This window comes from Balaenoptera physalus (assembly GCF_965194825.1).
Source record: "Balaenoptera physalus genome assembly, chromosome: 10".
Lineage (NCBI taxonomy): Eukaryota > Metazoa > Chordata > Mammalia > Artiodactyla > Balaenopteridae > Balaenoptera > Balaenoptera physalus.
In genome coordinates, this window is record NC_138889.1 from 105,715,651 (window position 1) to 105,736,626 (window position 20,976).

The 20,976-nt window shown below is 38.7% G+C and overlaps 1 protein-coding gene across 7 annotated transcripts in view; it reads left to right on the forward strand.

The window, feature by feature from the left end:
- Window positions 1-20,654, forward strand: part of RTN3 (reticulon 3) — a 54,541-nt gene extending 33,887 nt beyond the window's left edge. For 6 of the 7 annotated variants that reach the window (XM_082477154.1, XM_082477155.1, XM_082477156.1 and 3 more), the window contains 6 exons: window positions 13,367-13,574; window positions 15,500-15,638; window positions 16,082-16,151; window positions 16,632-16,678; window positions 17,986-18,044; window positions 19,683-20,654. In XM_082477154.1, the coding sequence (XP_082333280.1) occupies window positions 13,367-13,574; window positions 15,500-15,638; window positions 16,082-16,151; window positions 16,632-16,678; window positions 17,986-18,044; window positions 19,683-19,728 (569 nt within the window). In that variant the 3' untranslated portion in view covers window positions 19,729-20,654. The remainder of the gene's footprint in view (window positions 1-13,366; window positions 13,575-15,499; window positions 15,639-16,081; window positions 16,152-16,631; window positions 16,679-17,985; window positions 18,045-19,682) is intronic. The other variant, XM_082477160.1, reaches the window with a different exon arrangement.
- Window positions 20,655-20,976: the final 322 nt, after the last annotated feature.

Sequence of the window (20,976 nt, forward strand, 5' to 3'; positions counted from 1 at the left end):
TGGTTATCTTCTGCAGACTTAAGTCTAGACTTTCTTAGTTGGAGAATTAAGTAGTTTTCAAACATGTGCAAATAACCAACTGTACCTAGAAGAAAAAAAAAGGATAGAAAACTAAAGCCAGAGTTTTGTGCCTTTATCCTTTCCATCATGATTCAGCACTGCATTAATTATCTTTAATTATATTCTTTAGATAACTTAGTTCTAAAGTTCACATTTTCAGATCCACCTAGTTATCCTGTTGGGCAAGGGTAGTCAAGGCCATTTTGTCTTCTGTGCTTTTAAAATCTGAAATTGAAAGCAAGTGGGGTTGTTAGGTTATTTTAATGAGTGAAAAACTTTTTTCTTGACAGTCTTTGAGAAGAATGCTAGCTTGAAAGGGGTTCCTACAAATTTCTTTGGCCTGCTGCCAGGTGCATCCGTGGCCAAAAGCATGTATGTTTGTCTTTGACAGTGACAGTTTTGTATTCTGCCAGTGATCCTTCTGTGCCATTTTGAGCGGAGTGTCTTTGGTAAGCATAAATCTGTAGTAGAGCAGACTATTAACCCATTTCAGCAGCCACAGAATTTAGATCTGAGTTTATAAACACGTTATCCACAATGTCTTTTGCAACTCAAAAAGTGGCTTCACTTATTATGAACTATTAATGCAAAAGTGACCAAAGAAAAGAACTAATCAGTGTGAAAATGTCTGCATACTTTTCTTTACATAAGTAATTATTCATATAAAAAACTGAACTGCCCATTTCCATTTCCCCTTTTATTACTGAACAGTTTCCCTTTTGTGGTCATAAATCCTTTTTTTTTTTTTTTTCTTTTAGCTCTTTCAGTTACATTTAAATCTTAGAGATATATATTTACAAATTTTGAAAAATTAGTGCACAGAAGACAGAGCATGTTGTATGGATCTTTAGTTGGTGATTTATTCTTGAAAATGAAAAAGCTGATAGACTACTAAACCTTGAAATTTCTTGCACATTTATTCCTTTTCAGAATAAGCATTTGAGCAGCCTTTCTTTTCTTCCTTTGAGGTGTATACTTGGGAGAGTAAAGTTTGAGAATGGCTTTGGGAATGGTTGAAGTTGTCATGAAACCAAGAGATTTCCCCAAATTTAGGAATGAAAATCAATGGTGCTGCTGTTCTTTGAATTGGCAGGAACCAATTTTTTCCCCTCTGCCTTGAGATTACCTTTGGATGTGTTAGTGCCCTCTTATGGTGTAAGGACGGTACTGCATCTTTAAATAATACGGGCAAGAGATAGACATCCTTAAAAGTTTTTAAAATAAAAAGTATGCTCACATTATAGAAGATTTGGAAAATAAAAGGAAGGAATGAATCAGTCATAATTCTACCAGCAATATAAACACTCTTGGTGAATACATACATTCATTGTCAGATACTTTATCTGCCATTAGCAAAATAATTAAGGTAACTGAGAAATTATTGACTTTACTTATATAAACTTATACAAAAAAGCTGTATTATATATTGATGGATTCTAAGAAATACTTAGTACAGCACAATACTTTAAACATATTGAAACATAACTAGAAAAAAGGGTCTTTCAAATGAAAATAAATTTTCGGTCATGTGATAATAATGATAAAGTTATAACTGGAAAGTAAGGAAAACACTGACTTTGCACTTCTGAGAACTTTTGGCTTTCATTTTTTTCCAGTACCCATTGAACTAACTTGGGTCAGTACTCAGGACTTTGGAAGAAGCTAGCCAGAGCTTAATTCTGTCTGTCAGGTAGTGTACTAGAGTGGCAGTTTGTTAGCCCACTGGCTCTCAGTTAAGATATTCTTTTCCTGTGGATAGGTTCAAGGAGGTAGACTTTGTCAGGCCACGGTGTTTGGATGTGGAGGGTGAGGGAGAAGGAGTGGTGAGCCCTCTTTCCGTAACTCTGTCTTGGGTTACTGCACGGAGGGTAGAATAAATGGGGTTTGCGGTGTTATGAGATGCCTCTAAGTGATCTCTTCTGTTCCCATGGCTTTAGGTTTCCACCTCTATGTTGAAACCTCCTGAATCTGTGCTGGTCCAGCCTGCCCTGTAGGCCCACCTGTCGTATTGCATTTACCTCCTGGCCCTCTGCCGCCCTCTGACCTTTCACAGGCCTTTCTCTTTATTTAATCATAGTGCTGACAGTGCAACTTCTTTTTCATTGGAAATTTTATGTGGAAGCTTGGTATGTAAAATAGAGCAAAGGAGCTGATTTGGTTGAAAGGGTCCCTAGTAATCCTCCAATCTTAATTTCTTAGTATCATAGCAACAAAGAGGAAAGGAAAAAAACTTTACTTCTCTATAACAGATTTTAACTTTAGTTCTTCAATTTTCCATTTTAATCGTAGCAGGAATTGACAGTCAAATGAATAATAATAATAATAGCTAACATTTGTATTACTACCTAATCAATAGTGTCCTGAGCACTTCTACAGATTAACCCATTTAATGCAGGCAACATCCCTAAAGACCAGATACTGTATGATTCCATTTTGCAAATGAGGAACCCAAGGCACAGAGAGGTTAAGTGTCTTGCTCAGAATCACACAGCTAGTAAATGGAAGAGGGTGCAAACCCAGGCAGTCTGGAGCAGAGTTTGTTCTTTGCCGTACTGACTCTAAAGCTGGGGATAAAGCGTGTCACCAAGTAGGGATCTGGAGCCAAGTGGAAGCCAGGAGGCATGAAGGGACTCCAAAGAGAAAACGAATAATCCCTAAAATAAACATCGCTTAATTCACAATTGTACCTAAAGCTGGATCTAACTAATGCCTTTCATAATCATCTCTGATGTTGCCTTAGCATCCAGGACCATAGGTTGCTCATCTCTGACACAGTAACCAGATTTCTAGAGTAAAGTTTTCTTTGTTGGTAATTTTTAAATAAGATTTAATCTTTGTAAGTATGTGTACATTTGTTGTTTATAAATAGTACTTCTGAGTCATTTAAGGGGTTGGGAAACTGTTCTGTTATTTATCAGACATTTATAGACGATACAGAGGTAAGCTTGGGCTGGTTAGATTATTGTGAAGTCTGAATTCATAGTAAAAGACTTCAAATTAAAAAGGTTTTACTGTACATTAGTCTTCCTTTTCCTCTGATTCTGTCTCATGCATAATTGTTAAGTTTTTAATTTGTTAGGATAACCACTTGAAGACCAAAAATGATATATATTACCCCGTGGTCATTTACATTTTTTTAAAAAAACAACTTTATTGAGGTATAATTGCTATGCAATAAATTGCATATATTTAAAATACACAATTTGACAAGTTTGACATATGTATACACCCATGAAACTATCACCACAATCAAGATGAACATCTCCATCACACAAAAATTTCATTGCTCCCTTTTTTAATCTCTCCCTCCTGTCAGACAACCGCTGATCTGCCTGCTGTCACTAGATTGGTTTGCATTTTCTAGAATTTTATATATATGGAATCATAAAGTATGTGTACTGTTTTTTTAATCTGGCTTCTTTAACTCAACCTAATTTTTTTGAGATTCATCCATGTTGATGAGTGTATTACTGAGTAGTTTTCCGTTGTATGGATATACCATTTGTTGACAGACATTTGGGTTATTTTCCATTTTTGCTGAATTTTTGAATTTTCAGTTTTGCTTATTTATTTTACAAATAAAGCTGCTATGAACATTCATGTCTTTATATGGACACAATGTATTCTTTTCTCGGGTAAATACAAGTGAAATGGCTGGATCATAGGATAGTCGTATTTAACTTTGTAAGAAACTGCCAAATTTTTTTCCAAAGTGGTTCGCATTATTTTATATTCCAGCCAGCCATGTATGAGAGTTGGCGGTTCTTCCATGTTCTCACCAACATTTGGTATGGTCAGTCTTTTAACACTAGACATTGTGCCAGGTACATAGTAGGCTCTCATTGTGGTTTTAATTTGCATTTCCCTAATGACTAATGGTGGTAAGCATCTATTCATGTGTTTACTTACATCTTCTTTGATGAAAAGTCTGTTCAAATTTTGACTAGTTTTTATTGTGTTTTTGAGAACGGGTGTGTGTGTATGTTTATACACATTCTGGATACAAGTTGTTTATCAGATACATTCTTTGCAAATACTTTCTCCAGTCTGTGGCTTATCTTTTTATTCTTTTAACAATGTCCTTCAAAAAGAGCAGAAGTTTTTAATTTTGATGAAATTCAGGTTTTCAGTTTTTTCTGTTATGTATCAAATGTTCATTGTTGTATATAAGAAATTTTTCCCAATTCCAAGGTCACAGAGATTTTTGTTTGTTTGTTTTCGTCTAGTAGTTATATAGTACTAGGTTTACATTTAAGTCTGTGATTCTTGTGTGTTCATTTTAACATGTCATGTGAGGTGTTGATAAAAGTTTGGGGATTTTTGCATATGTATATTCTGTTGTTCTGGCACCATTTGTTGAAGACTCTCATTTCTCCCCTGAATTGACTTTGCAACTTTGTCAAAAAATAGTTTGTCCATATATGCGTGGGCCTGTTTGTGGACTTTGTATACAGTGTCATTGCTCTGTTGCCTGTCTTTAAGCCAATACTACACCATCTTGATAATGGTAGCTTTATATTACCCTTGAAATCAGACAGTGTTAGTCCTTCAACTTTGTTCTTCTTCACAGTTGTTTTGGCTCTTCTAGGTCCTTCGTATTTCCATAGGAATTTTAAAATCAGTTTGTCTATTTCTATTTTAAAAAGCCTACTGGAATTACTTAGAATTATAGATAAATTAACACCTTAGCAATTTTGAGTCTTTTAACCCCTGAAAACAATATAGCTTTCCATTAATTTAGGTCTTCATCTGTTTCTCTTAGCAGTATTTTATAGATTTCAGTGTACAGGTCTTACACATGTTTTGTTAGATTTATGCCTAAGTATTTCGTATTTTCATGCTATTTTAAATGGTGTTTTTAGCTCAGTTTCCTATTGGTTAATACTAATATATGGAAATATAGTTAATTTTGTGTCCTGCAACCTTGCTAAAACTTATTACCTTTTTTGTAGATTCTGTCAGATTTTCTACATAGGCAGTCAAGCCATCTGTGAATAATGACAGTTTTACTTCTTCCTTTCCAATTTGATGCCTTTTAATTTATTTTTCTTGATTTACTGCGCTGGCTAAAACCTCTAATACAGTGTTCAACAGAAGTAGTAAGAGAGAATATCCTTGCCTTCTTTCATTAAATATGATGTTAGCTCTACGTTTCTTGTAGATTACCTTTATCAAGTTGAGGAGATTACCTTCTATCACCTAGTTTGCTGAGAGGTTTTATCAAAAGGGTTATTGGATTTTGTTTTTCCGTATGTTTTGAGATGATCATATGGTTCTTCTTCTTTAGTTTGTTGATATGATGAATTATATTGACTGATTTATGAATGCTAAACCAGTCTTGCATTTTTGCAAAAAAAAAACACTTGGTCATGATATACTCTTTTTACATATTGTTGGGTTGCATTTGCTAAATTTTTGTTAAGAACTTTTGCATCTATGTCCATGAGCAATATTGGTCTATAGCTTTCTTTTCCTGTAATGTCTTCATCTAGTTTTGGAATCAGGGTAATGCTGGCCTTATAAAATGTGTTGGTAAACATTACCTTCTCTTCATTTTCATGGAAGAATTGTGTAGAATTGCTATTATTTCTTGTTCAGTGTTTGGCAGAATTCCCCAGTGATGTAGAATTCCCCTGGAGTTTTCTGAATGGGAAGTATTTTATCTATAAGTTTTGTTTCTGTAATAGATATGGGACTATTCAGTTTGTCTCTTTCTTGAGTGAGCTTTGACAGTCTGCGTCCTCTTCATCTAACGTGTCTAGTTTATTGGCATAACATTGATCATAATATTTCCTTATCCTTTTAATGTCTTTAGAATCTGTAGTGATGTCACCTCTCTGATTCCTGGCAATTTGTGTATTCTTGCACTTTTTTTTGATCAGTCTAGCTAGAGTTTTATCTATTTTATTGATATTCTCAAAGAACCAACTTTGGTTTCACTGATTTTTCTCTGTTGTTTTTCTGTTATCTGTTCATTGAGATCTGCTCTGGTTTTTACTCTTTCCTTCCTTCTGTTTACTTGGCGTTCAAGTTGTTCTTTCTCTAGTTTTTTAAGGTTGAAACTGAGATCACTGATTTCTCATCTTCTTTTCTAATATAGGCACTTGGCTGGATCCCACTGATTTTGATTTTCATTCAGTTCAGAATACTCAGTAATTTCCCTGTTGATTTTTTTCTTTGGTCTGTGAGTTGTTTAGAAGCATATTTAGTTTATACAAAGTTTATTATTGGTTTTCCCAGTATCTTTCTGTTATTGTTTCTAATGTAATTACATTATAGTCAGAAAACATGAAAGCGTCTTGAATCCTTTTCAAGACCCAGAATTTAGTTCATCTTGGTAAACGTTCCACATGTATTTGAAAAGAATGTATATTCTGCTGTTATCGTGTGGAGTGTTCTTTCAAATGTCAAGAAGGTCAAATTGGTTAATAGCGTTCAAGTCTTATATTCTTATTGATTTTCTGTCTACTTATTCTGCCAGTTATTGAGAGAGGTGTTGAAATCCCTGACTATAATTGCAGGTTTGTCTGTTTGTTTTTTTAACACCTTTATTGAGATATAATTCACATATTATACAATTCATCCGTTAAAGTGTACAGCTAAATGGTTTTCTGCCGTCACCACTATCCAATTTTAGAACATTTTAGTCCCCCCACAAAAAAGAAACCCCATACCTGTTAGCAATCACTCCCCATTTCCCATCACCACCACCACAGCCCTAAACAACCACTCATCTACTTTCTCTCTCTACAGATTTTTTTTTTTTTTTTTTTTATGGCTGTGTTGGGTCTTCGTTTCTGTGCAAGGGCTTTCTCTAGTTGCGGCAAGTGGGGGCCACTCTTCATCGCGGTGCGCGGGCCTCTCACTTTCGCAGCCTCTCTTGTTGCGGAGCACAGGCTCCAGACGCGCAGGCTCAGCAATTGTGGCTCACGGGCCTAGTTGCTCCGCGGCATGTGGGATCTTCCCAGACCAGGGCTTGAACCCGTGTCCCCTGCATTGGCAGGCAGATTCTCAACCACTGCGCCACCAGGGAAGCCCTCTACAGATTTGCATATTCTAGATGTTTTATATAAATGGAATCTTACAATATGTGGTCTTTTGTAATCAGCGTCTCACACTTGGCCTAATGTTTTCACGTTTTGTCTGTGTTGTAATATGTAGCATCAGAACTTTATTCCTTTTTATTGACAAATAACTATTGCATTGTATGGATATACTACATTTTGTTTGTCCATTCATCAGTTAATGGATGTTTGGATTGTTTCCACTTTTTCCCTGTTGTGAATAACGCTTCTGTGAACATTGGCGTACACAGATTTTTGTGTTGTATGTTTTTATTTCTCTTGGCCATTTGCTTAAGAGTGGAACTCCTGGGTCATATAATAACTCTATGTTTAACTTTTGAGGAACTGCTAAATTGTTTTCCAAAGCGGCTGCACCATTTTTCATTCCCACTAGGAATGCATGAGGTTTCTAATTTCTCCACATCCTTGCCAATATTTGTTATTGTACTTTTTATTATAGCCATTCTAGTGGGTTCACCATGGTTTTGATTTGCATTTCCCTAATGACTAATGATGTTAAGCCTCTTTTTATGTGCTTATTGGCCATTTGTATATCTTTGGAGAAATGTCTATTTGGATCCTTTCTCTCTTTTTTTTTTTTTAACATCTTTATTGGAGTATAATTGCTTTACATTGTTGTGTTTGTTTCTGCTATACGTATACTTATATCCCCATATCCCCTCCCTCTTGTGTCTTCTCATTTTTATTATGTTTTTTATTTTTTTCATTCAGACTGTTCTTTTTATTATTGAGTTATAATTCTTTATTCTTATATATATTTTGGACACAAATACCTTATCAGATAAGTAATTTGCAAATACATTCTCTCATTCTATGAGGTTTCTTGTCATTTTCTTGGTACTACTTATAGCACAAAGGTTTTTAATTTTGATATAGTCCAGTTTATTTTTTCTTTTGTCATTTGTGCTTTTGGTATCATATCTGAGGAACCATCGCCTAATCCAAGATCAGAAAGATGTGCTCCTGTGTTTTCTCCTAAGAGTTTTAAGACACTTTCTCAATTTTCTGAAACAACCATTTCATATCTTTTTCTCTCTCCATAAACCGTCTTCACCCCCCTGCCCTCTTCCAGCTGATGACCTCAGCTCCCTTTTGTTGAGAAAATAAAAACATTCAGACAGGAGTCCCTCCTCTTCCATTCTTCAGATCCGTGAATGGGCCTGCGTCTGTGTCTCTTCATCCTCTTCACTACGTTACCCTAACAAGGATCAGTCCCTTCACCTGGGCTCTGGCTCTCCATCCCTCCTTCCTCGGGGACTTCACTGCCTATCTTCAGTCTCCCTTTGCTTGTGACTGCATAGAAGCGTGCTTTAGTGTTTCCCATCTGTTAAGCCATCCCTTGGCTCTGAATGTCTCCACTCCCCTTCACAGCCAAACTTCTTAGGCATTTTCTTTCACACTGCCTGCGTGTCTCGCCACTGATTCCTCTTCAGCCCCCACCAGCTGTTCACTGAACAGCTTTGATCAGATCACCAACTATCTCCATATTGCTAAGTCCATGATCACTTTTTTCCTTATTCAACCTCAGCAGAATTGGCCCGTTTCCACAAAGCACTCCTTTCTCAGCTTCTATGATGCCATACTCTCCTAGTTACCCCCTGCTTCCTTGGTTATTTCCTCTGTTTCCTTTCTCTAGTTCTTCTACTTTTACTCAGCTACTAAATATTGGAGTACCTCAGAATTAAGACTGAGCCTTCTTCCCTATCAGTACTACATAACCTCTTCCATTTCTGTGACTTCCTTTTTTTTTTTTTTTTTGGCGTAGTCGGCAGTCTATGGCTCTTAATATTATTTGTGTGCTGATGATTTCCAAATGTGTATCTCCAGCGCAGACTTGTCCTGTTTGCTCCCCACTGGTAGATCTAACCACCTTCTTTATGGCTGTCTCTACACATCCATCCCAAAACTAGCATGGCCTGTACTCTGCTCTTTCTCATCTCAGTAAGTGACACCACATCCATCCATTTGCTCAGGCCCCAAAACTAGGTCTCATCCATATTTCTTTCCCCCATCACCTCCCATATCCAGTTCATCACCAAGTTCTGTCTGTTCTGCCTCCAAAATATAGCCTGTCCACTCTGCTCTATCCTGACCTAATCTAAATGACAATCATTTCTTATTTGAAGCCCTGTGTTAGCCTCCTAGGGAGTCTCTCTGTCTGTACTCCTGCCCCATCCCAATCCATTTTCTATACAGCAGTAAAAGTGTTCCTCTTTTTTTTTTTTTTTTTTTTTTTAATTTATTTATTTTATTTATTTATTTTTGGCTGTGTTGGGTCTTCGTTTTCTATGCAAGGGCTTCCTCTAGTTGCGGCAAGCGGGGGCCACTCTTCATCGCGGTGCGCAGGCCTCTCACTGTCGCGGCCTCTCTTGTGGCAGAGCACAGGCTCCAGACGCACAGGCTCAGTAGTTGTGGCTCACGGGCCTGGTTGCTCCGCGGCATGTGGGATCTTCCCAGACCAGGGCTCGAACCCGTGTCCCCTGCATTGGCAGGCGGATTCTCAACCACTGCGCCACCAGGGAAGCCCAAGTGTTCCTCTTTTAAAAATATATCATGTTGGGACTTCCCTGGTGGCGCAGTGGTTAAGAATCCGCCTGCCAATGCAGGGGACACGGGTTCGAGCCCTGGTCTGGGAAGATCCCACATGCCGCGGAGCAACTAGGCCCCTGCGCCACAACTGCTGAGCCCGCGCGCCTAGAGCCCGAGCCTGTGCTCCACAACAAGAGAAGCCACCACAGTGAGAAGCCCACGCACCACAAGGAAGAGTAGCCCCCGCTCGCCGCAACTAGAGAAAGTCCGTGTGCAGCAACGAAGACCCAGTGCAGCCAAAAATAAATAAATTTTAAATATATATATATATATATATATATATATATATATATATATATATATATATAAAATCATGTTATTCCCCTGCTTGGCATTCTTTAGTGACTTCCCATTTCACCTGAGGTAAAAAGTCCAAGCTCCTTACTTTGCTCTGTGAAAATACTCCATGATCTAGTCCCTGCCAGTCTCTCCAGCCTTGTTTCACGCCGCTCTCCCCTTCACTCACTACATACCATCTACACTGGCCTTCTGCCCTCGCCTAAGGAATGCCAAAGCCCACCACCACCATCCCCAAGAGCCTGTGCACATGAATCTTCTAGCCTAGAATACCCTTCCCCTGGCTTTTTGCATGGTTGCTTCTTATCCTTCATGTCTCACCTTTAGTGTCAACTCCGCAGAGAGGCTTTTCCTGACCACTCTACCTACAGTAGTGCATGTGTGCACACACATTACTCTCATCATAGCACAATGGGTTTATATTCTTACCAGCCTCGGTTACAAGTGACATGTATCTTGTTTGTTATTCATTGCTTCTCTTCCCCACTGGAATGTGAGTAAGGACCTTGTTTGCTTTGTTTACTGTTGTGTTGTATTCCCAGTTCCTAGCACTTGCCTGGCACGTGGTAGGCACTAAATTAAAGCTTACTGAAAGAGAGAAGGATGGGAAAGGAAGGAAAGAAAACACATTAAAAATAAGGAATTTCCTGTTTTAAAAAGTCTTACACTGACGTAGTAAGAGCAGGTGAATAAAAGTAGAAGAGAAAAAGAACATTTCATGGAATCGAACCATTGCAACCTCTTGCTGGTTTCCTGGTTATGAAATAAACACTAAGTCTAGTGGCTTCACATTTTAAACTTTTGGCATCTGTCTCCTTTCTTGCTTTTCCTATGTGTGTTTCATCCTCCTAACTCTCCCTCAAGGATCAGAGAGGAAAATGTTTGCAGACTATGCCTGTTTCCTTTCTTTGATATTGTGTACTCAGAATCCTTGGTCCACTGTACTTGGTAGGAGTTAGGTGCAGAAACTTGACTACATTGAGAGGGATTATCAGAAAACAAAGTTGTGATTATGCCATCTCTTGGTCATTAGCTTAGTTTAGCTCATATTTAAGTATTCAACAACAGCTCTGAAGAGCCTGCTATGAGTAAATAAAGTGACAAGTGCTCTGAAGAAAAATAAGGCAGAATGAGGTGATAGAGAGTGATGAAAGGAGAGGATGTGAGACAGGGTGGGCAGTCTCTGAGGCGGTATCCCATGCACCAGGACCTGAATGGGGTAAAGGAGCAAATTGTGGGAAGTTGTGGACAAAGAGCATCCCAGAGGTTTGTTGTACTGAACCATCTTTTCCTAGCTTTCCCTCTGTTAGCCCCCTTCTAATCAGTGTGTTCCTGCTTCTAGCCCAGACCACAATTCTACCGTTGTTTTTAAGGCCGAGCCCAGGGCCTTCCATACCGTTATGCAGTTTGTATACTGCACACCTATAGGGGGCACCAGTCACATGTGTTATCATTGTAGGTTTGACTGTTTCGTCACAATTTTCCAGCAGATGGCAGTAAAGTTCACGAGGAAGGGTGGCTTTTTCTAATTTGCACAAAGGTAGATTTGCATTTAGGCTAACATTTTTATGCCTTTTTCCTTCTCTAATACGTTAAGGTCTTTTTCTCTCTAGGCCCAGCCTTATCCTCTAAGCTATTCTCTTTCTGTCCTTCTTTCAAATATTTCAAACTTAAAGAATTGTAAGCATAGTACAAAAAACTCCCATATAACCTTTGCTCTAGTTCACCAATTGTTAACATTTGACCACTTTTGCTTTATCACTCCCTCCTTCTCTCTATAGAACATGTTTTTTCCTGAACCATTTAAGAACTGCTTGCAAACGTCCTTCCCCTTTACCCCTAAATATTTTGGAGTATGTTTCCTTCAAACAGAAATTGTTTGGAGTTGTTTTGCATAGTCACAGTATATTTATTGAATTTAGGAAATTCAACATTGATACAGTACTTTTATCAATTATATAGTGTACATTCAATTTTTTTCACTTGTCCCAGCGATGATCTTTATAGCTGTTTTCACCCGCTTATCCAGTCTATGATCACACTTTGCATTTATGTGTTGTCAAGTCTCTTTACTCTCTCCTTTAATCTGAAATGAAAAAGTTCTTCAGCTTTTTCTTGTCTTTCATACCATTGATATTTTTGAAGAATACTGGTCACTTGTTCTGTAGACTTTTCTCAAACTGGTTTTATCTGGTGCTTTCTCATTAGATTCAGGTTATATGCTTTGGCAAGAATACCATTGAAGTGATGTGCCGTTCTCAGTGCATTACATCAGGAGGCACATGGTATCTGTTGGTCCATTACTAAGCATTCTGTGTTGAAACGGTTCTTGTAGTCATATGAACTGTGACATACATATGTGGATTATAGTTAAAATTTGAGTGTTTACCGTGTGTTGTGTACGGTGCTAATAAGCGTTCTGCATACGTTAGCTTTATATGTTCCTTAAAACAGCTCTAAGAAATAGATGTCACTTTCTTCATTTTATAAATGAGAAAACAAAGGTTTAGAAGGGTTAATTAAGGTAACATGGCTAAAAATTACCAGAACTCAAACTCCTGTCTCTCCAATTCCAAAGTCCTCACTCTTCTTTAAAAGGAAAGAGCAGCACAGAAGAAACTTGCATAGGGCTATTAGTGTTGAAGTTAGACTTCATGGATTGAAATTCAAATGTTGTGTCATTGCTAGATTGGAGGTAATTGCTAGCCCTCACACTCGGAGTTTTTGAGGTGTCTTTAAGGAGAGGAACTTAGCTTTTTCCAGTTTGGATTTCCCAACCATAAGACCCACTTGCCTGAGACAGTCTTGGTTTATACCTATTTCCTAACAGTTATTAATAGTGTCCCCATTCATTTTCAAAAGTATCGTCGTTTAGTAATTATATGGCCCCCACCCATGATCCTTCCTTGAGTACTCTTCAGATGAACATAGAGACTGGTGTTTCATTGTAGCCAGCACTAGCAGGACTTGGTATGTTTTTATAAGCATGGTTTGCTTAATTTAGTCAACAGTTAGCAAGATTTTCCCACAGTTGCTCTACTGAAACATTTAAAGTAAATGATATTTTACCCCATCGTACTTCAGTAGCCATGACTAAAAAATCCGTTTCTAAGTTTCTGTAAACCTATCCAGAAACCAGAGGTACCTTTGGCAGTGTGAATCATCACCCCGATGTAATTTGATTTCCATTTATCATTGTCTTAAGGAGGGGGTGCACCTGTGATAGCATGCTAGTGCAGTGCTTCTCCAGGGTGCAGGACACAGCCGGGGAGAACAGTCCTGGCCTCGTGGCTCATGGGTGTTCATATAACTTATGTTCCGTTTTCTTTTGGCAGTGCACGACTTAATTTTCTGGCGAGATGTGAAGAAGACTGGGTTTGTCTTTGGCACCACGCTGATCATGCTGCTCTCCCTGGCAGCTTTCAGTGTCATCAGTGTGGTTTCTTACCTCATCCTGGCTCTTCTGTCTGTCACCATCAGCTTCAGGGTCTACAAGTCTGTCATCCAAGCTGTACAGAAGTCAGAAGAAGGCCATCCGTTCAAGTGAGTTAAAGTATCACAAGTAACACTTTACGATTTAGGGAAGGGATTCACTGAGGCTGGTCAGATCTAAATCAGACCTGATTAAAAATTAAGAATTACAGGGCCTAACGCAGCCGATCAGTGGCATGAAACATCAACTTGAGACCGCCCTATGAAGTGAACAAGTTGGGAGCCAGGAACTTTTTAACCAACTAGAGGCTCACCAAAAAGGACTGTCTGAATTCCTGAGCAGGGTCAGTAGGGAAAGCAGAGCATCTAGGACAGCACTCAGATGGGGTCCCAAGTACATGTTTAAGCCGCCACATAGTTAACTCTTAAAACAGCCTTGAAATCTTGGTGTTGAGGCTGCATTCTTGGAGATACCAGAACTCAGTGTGTTTACTCTTGGTTTTATTACTGATTTCCTTCCTATCTCTCCTTTAGTTTCCTTAATACCAGGGGCAGGTCTTGATTAAGTCAGTAGGTCATGCATTTCTAGAATCCAGTTGCTAACCTTTCCTGCTGTGCTATGACTTTAACAAATGTTTTCCTCACGCTTTTCCTCTTGAAAGTCTTAGGCCATAAAAACTTTAACATCAGCAAATGACAGGTTTTTTTTGTTTGTTTGTTTTTAATTTACTTTCAAAATGACAGTTTTTTAAAACCCCTTCTCATGGATAAAGAAACACTTCTATGATCTCTCAGAACTGTGACAGAATAGGTGTCTGGCTACAGCTCTGGTCCTTGTATTTTCTCCTGGTGAAAATAGAAGCAATAATTTAAACTATATATGACATTAAAAAAGTTATTTGCAAATTAGTTTTAACAAATCAGTAGTTGTTGGTTGGTTGGGTGGATAAATTTTACTGTTTTGCCACAAGTTCCATTGTGTTAGCAGGGTTTTTTTTCCCTTTTGCGTGACACTGTTATGGATTTATAAAATGTGTTTTGCTAAGTTGTATTAATTACAGTATCTAATTTTTATAACTTTTATATTTGGTAAATATTTTCTTAATAAATAGGAAAGAAAAACATGTCTGTTACTCTTCTGTTTTTCCCACAAGACTATCGGCTCTTTAAGGCAAAAGCAGTTTTATCTTTCCTGATATCCCTACACCTAGCAGAGGGTCTGGTGCTCAGTAGGCGCTCAGCACGTACTGAGCGAATGAACAGATTATGAGCAGATGGTTATATCTCAATTCTGTAATGCGTCTGGGGACAGAACCCAGGTCTTTTTGGTTTTTTAACAAATATTTTATAACGCCTCCTTTATCATTTTGAAATGAAATTCATAGATAATATACCATATAGTATAATGTTATATAATATACCATATAATATACTATTATAACAACATTTTAAAAATTGATCATTATTATAAAGAGTGATAAATAGAGAGCCATTGACAATAAAATAATATGTATTCCAGTCAATATTTAATTGCTTGGACATAACTACACCAAAAAAAAGCCCCATAATAAAGACTTGCACATACATGTATAATCTCCCTTACAGGTGTGATTTTCTAAAATGATGGAAAAAAATCTTAGTAAGGTTTTAGCATAAACAAAATACAGTTTTAGACAATTCAGGATATGTTAAAACTGTGGGAAAAAATATTTTGCTTTTATATGTTCTGGGCTCTTGATAATTATAAATAGGTTCACCTTCATGAATATCCTATGAGGCAGTAAAAGTTATGCAGGACATAGGGCAGTTCTTTTTTGTGCATGACACTCCCACACTGCAGACATCTGGCAGCTTTGTCTCTGCCCACTAAATGACAGCGGTGCCCCCACCCCACCCCATGGCAGCAAAAAATGCCTTTGCAGGTTGCTAAAACACACCCCTGGGGGAATTTCACACTCTAAAGAACTTCTGTGCTAACAGAAAGAGATCTTCTCCTGCCATGTCAAATGTGTGACTGTTGTTTCTTCTTCTGGAAGAGCCTACCTGGATGTAGACATCACTCTGTCCTCAGAAGCTTTCCATAATTACGTGAACGCTGCCATGGTGCACATCAACAGGGCCCTGAAACTCATTATTCGTCTCTTTCTGGTGGAAGATCTAGTTGACTCCTTGAAGGTTAGTTGCCTCTACAGCTTTTGGTGGTGAGGCTGAGGAAAACCAGGGACTAGGTTATAATTCAGAGGAAAAGCAGTTAATAGGGTTTTATCAGACAAAAGCAAATGTATGCTTTTCTCAATCAACCTGTAAAAATGGGGATAGGAGGAGTTAGTAAAGGAGGTACCTCTGCGCCTGGAGAACTAACATCAGAACAAGGCTGATGTATTGATAATTGACAGAAATGCAGTTACAGTCTGTTTGGGGGCCTGAGAGAACTATAGAATTCTCTTATGCACCCTCAAATGTATAGTACAAATGAGGTAACCTTCATTTTGAAATTGTTTATGGCATACATCACTAAATTTATGCAGACTCAGTTAGCTAGAGAAGAATGGCATCAACTAACCTGGATTTTGCATTACGATTATTCCTGCTTAACCCTCTGATGTTGGCCTTCACAGCTGGCTGTCTTCATGTGGCTGATGACCTATGTTGGTGCCGTTTTCAATGGGATCACCCTTCTGATTCTTGGTAAGATGGCAAGGAAAACGTCTCCAGGCTCTATGAAGTAATTGGTAAGAGTAAGAGCAAAGAGAGTGCTCAGCATGGCTCCAGTCCTTCCACACTGGCCCAGCCTTTAACATCCATAGAGACCGTGACCTCAGAGGAATCTGTGTGTATGGCCACAGGTTTATTAAATGGTCCTACCGATAAAGAAATATCCAGACAGCTAGAAATAAAGGAGAGTTTTCTAGATTTGGTTTAAATATGGGGATCTTATTTGTAGAAATCATTTTCATAATTTGGAAATTATTTGTGGTACAAAGAAGGAAGCCTGTGTACCTGTATCTAACTGTCCTTAATTGAGAGCTCTGGCCAGGATTTCTCATATTGAAGAAGATCTGTGTTTCCCTATATTTTATGAGGAAAAATGCTCCTGTTACTTGTGTCTTGAGACTTTGTGACCATCTCACATTTACACTTGCCATGTCTCATGATTCTGTCTTACAGCTGAACTGCTCATTTTCAGTGTTCCAGTTGTCTATGAGAAGTACAAGGTAAGCATTTGTCTGTTTCTAATCAGATATGCCAGTTGATGTACGACTAATTTTAGTTCATTTTTTAGGCATTGAAAGTTCAGAGCAATCCTTTTCTAACCATTTTTACAGTCTGATTTTATAAGTCAGGTACCTGTAAGAAACTGGTAATAGTGGTTTCCTTTAAGGAGAGAAGCTGAATGTCTAGGAGAGATAAGGGCAGGAAGGGAACTTACACCTTGCTGTGTGCCTTTTGAGTTTTTTGTTGTTGTTGTTTTTATTTGGTTGCACTGGGTCTCAGTTGCAGCAGGCAGCCTCCTTAGTTGTGGCATGAGAACTCTTAGTTGCGGCATGAATGTGGGATCTAGTTCCCGAACCCAGGGATTGAACCCAGGCCCCCTGCATTGGGAGTGCAGAGTCTTATCCATTGCGCCACCAGGGAAGTCCCCACCTTTTGAGTTTTTATCACATGGATCTGTTCCAAAAAAATAAGCTGAAAAAATGCTTAAATAAAAGCTGGTGTCTAAAAAGAAGCTTAAACTGTTAAGGCTATTGTGGGAATCCATCAGTATGAACAGATGTTTGCATCGTAGAGTGGTGTATACAGAGTATACTAGATGCTATGAGGTTATTCTTGATAGATTAAGTCATGCATCAGCAGACTTTTATTCATGGCTTTTTTTTTTTTAATTTATTTACTTTATTTTATTTAGTTTTGGCTGCGTTGGGTCTTTGTTGCTGCGCCCGGGCTTTCTCTAGTTGCGGCGAGTGGGGGCTACTCTTCGTTGCGGTGCACGAGCTTCTCATTGTGTCTTCTCTTGTTGCGGAGCACGGGCTCCAGGCACGCAAGCTTCAGTAGTTGGGGCACACGGGCTCAGTAGTTGTAGCTCGCAGGCTCTTGAGGGCAGGCTCAGTAGCTGTGGCGCACAGGCTTAGTTGCTCCACGGCATGTGGGATCTTCCCAGACCAGGGCTCGAACCCATGTCCCCTGCATTGGCAGGCGGATTCTTAACCACTGCGCCACCAGGGAAGCCCTATTCATGGCTTTTTGATATTAAATGAATTAGTCTCACCCAGGAGTCAAAACACATTTCTGATTATAGAATATAGATTAGACACACAGTTTCTAGTATTCAGAAAATGCTATATACTCCAGTGTCTCTGAAGGAAATACCTAGCAAGTACTTTTTAAAACTGGGCACTATTTTCATTTTCCAGAATATTCCATAGTGTTTTTTAAAAATGGTTAAACTAGACAAAAAAAATTACCTTCAGGAAAATTGTTAATCTGTGTGTTGCCACAACTGAGTCGCTTTTCTTCGTTAAAGATCCAGATTGATCACTATGTTGGCATCGCCCGTGATCAGACCAAGTCAATTGTTGAAAAGTGAGTATGCTTAGGTTCCACATTTCATCATGACATGTGCTTTTCTTCCCCCAATTATTTTTAGTCTCCTGTGTAAAATGCTAATGCCAAAGAAAGTAATTTTTAACCTGGGGAAAGAGAAAACCTTGGTTAGTAGTTTGATTTTACTAAAAATTATTTCATCTGCTTCTTTGTAAAGCATGCCTTGTATCTTAGATTAAAAAGGATCCATGGAGTTAGGACCACTCTGCCTTTTTGAACCGGTTTTTAAATGTTCGTTGTTGTCTACTCACCTTCATTTATTTTCACAAATATCTATTTTATTTTATTTTATTTATTTATTTTTTGGCCACGCCATACGGCATGTGGGATCTTAGTTCCCCGACCAGGGATCAAACCCACAGCCGCTGCGGTTGAAGCGTGGAGTCTTAGCCACTGGACCAAGAGGGAAGTCCCCAATTTTTACAAATATCAATTTTAAGCCAAACTCTTCCCTCCCTTTTCAGAAATAAAAATTTTAGTAAATCAATGTATTAAAGTTCAAAGCTACCTCTTTTTTCTAAGACTACCAAATCCTTCTGTTTTAACCGATTTAATATTTAAATCAAGTAATAAAATGTTGGTAGACATTTTTATGACTCCCTATATCATGGAACTGTTTCTCTTTTTTATTTTCAATTATTTGTAACAAACACTGTGGAACCCAGCACTTTGAATTAAAATGTTAATATTTTTCCATATTTTCCATATTTTCTTCAGATATTCTTTAAGAGACAAAACATCACAAGCATTTAAATCCTCTTTGTGCCCACTGCCACCTTTCACACCCCAAATTTTAGTGCTTTTTCCAGCTTTGATAAGAGGAAATCTTGACTATATCCAGACAGCTCTGGCTTGATGCCAGGATCTTTACCTACTCTTTTGCTTTCTTAGGTAGACATTGGAGCTCAAGCCAGACAAGGGCAGTTAGGACAAATTTGTGTATGGTTGCTGTTTACTCCTTATTGTAAAAGATGATCATAACTTAGCTTTAAACCTAAAGTCTTGATTAGCAGTGTGAGCTGATTTGGCCCACTCTGTGTGATGTATCGTTTGTGGGGAGCAGCTTTGACATTAGCTGAGGGATGTGAATGTCCCTTGGTACCCTTAGTGATGGGTAACCTCAGTGCACAAAATAAAGGACAGCTTTAGTGTCCTGTGAGGGGCGGGGAACTATTGCCAGCTCCTGTAGTTTTTTTATATGTGACCTTGACCCTTGACTCCTGGTTCCTTCTGTGACACTAATGGGTAGGTAACCTGGCATTCCAAGAGAAATGGGCTCTTGCACTGCCATCATGTAGAGCACAGTCAGCAGGCATTAAGCCTAGATACATCTCATTCTTCTCTGGAAGCCCCAGTGGAGGAGCCGGGAGGTTCAGGCAGAGGAGGACAGGCAACAGGCACGGCAGGAGGCAGGGGGACGGGTCTCGGTGCACTCAGCTCACCCCAGGCCAGGCCCAGCCCCTGCCGCTTGTCATCCGGAGGAAGCCCTGCGGAAATGGGAGTGTTTTTCACATGGCTCCGGTAAATCCAGGAGTGTCTTCTAGCATCAGTGTTAAAATAAAAACGTAGAACTAATGTCTATATTTTCACCCTTTTTTTTTTCCTTTTCCTCAATAGGATTCAAGCAAAACTCCCTGGAGTTGCAAAAAAAAAGGCAGAATAAGTACATGGAAACCAGAAATGCAACAGTTACTAAAACACCATTTAATAGTTATAATGTTGTTACTTGTACTATGAAGGAACCGTGCTCAGTGTCAGCTTGAGCCTGCATTCCAAGCTTTTTTTTTTTAATTTGGTGTTTTCTCCCCTCCTTTCCCTTTACCCTCAGTATCAAGAACAAGAATTGTTGGACTTAAAAAAGAACTGATATCTTAGAACCCAAAAGAATAAAGAAAGAACCAAATTAATAGGATAAATCAATACCTTAATGATGGTGGAGCTTTACCTGTAGCTAGAAAGGAGGGGAAAGATTGGAGGTAAAGGAGAAAATGGAAAATAAAACACATCTCTTGGGTTCTTCTATTCAAATTTCAAGGACTAGTCAGTCTTACATAGCTTTCCATCATAGTTTTGCCCTTATTTTTAAGTTAAGAAATAATGATTAACTTATGAGGAAATTATCTGGGGACAAGAATGGGATTCTTTCCCTCTTTTTTGTTGTTGTTGTTGTTGTTGTGTTTTATTTTGTTTTTTGCAGCCCTGTGATCCCATCTTCCTGCCCCACAATGTGAGCAGCTACCCCTAATATTCTTCTTCTTCATTTAACGATATAACTTTCAACTCTATGAATAACTTATAGTTGATAGTGATAATTCCTGATTCTCAGAATGCCATCCGATAACCAAGAATGGAAAGTAGGATGAGAAGGAGCGCACAGGGGTGCTGCTGCGACTCCCGCTCACCCTTAGGAGAGGACAGGCTCCGCCATGGGGGACGGTGGGGTCTGTGTCATTTCTTTCGGACACCAGTTCTGAGCTTTAGTTTGAGAGCTTATTCCTGAATGGGCTTTCCTCCCTCTTTCCTCCCCTCAAGTTTAATAAATATGGTTGTACTTTTCTTATTATAAAATAAATGTCTGTAACTGCTGTACACTGCTGTAAACTTGTTAGAGAAAAAAACTAATCTGCATGTGGGCTCCTCAGTTATTGAGTTATTGTAATCCTGTCTCAGTCCGTGGTGGGGAGACATTCTCAAGGGGTGAACTACAGAAACACAAAGGCCTTTTTTCTCTTTTCTCTTTTCCTCCTGCACATGGTACATCTTTAACCTGTGCTCATCGTTTTCCCCTAAGGACCAAAGCAGAGCTGGCTTGAGAGGAGATTGTGTCTGTGGTTAAGAGATCACAGATTAGTGTAAGGAAGTGCATTTTGTGATTCATACGGAGTTTTAACTTGGAGGCTGGCTTATTGGG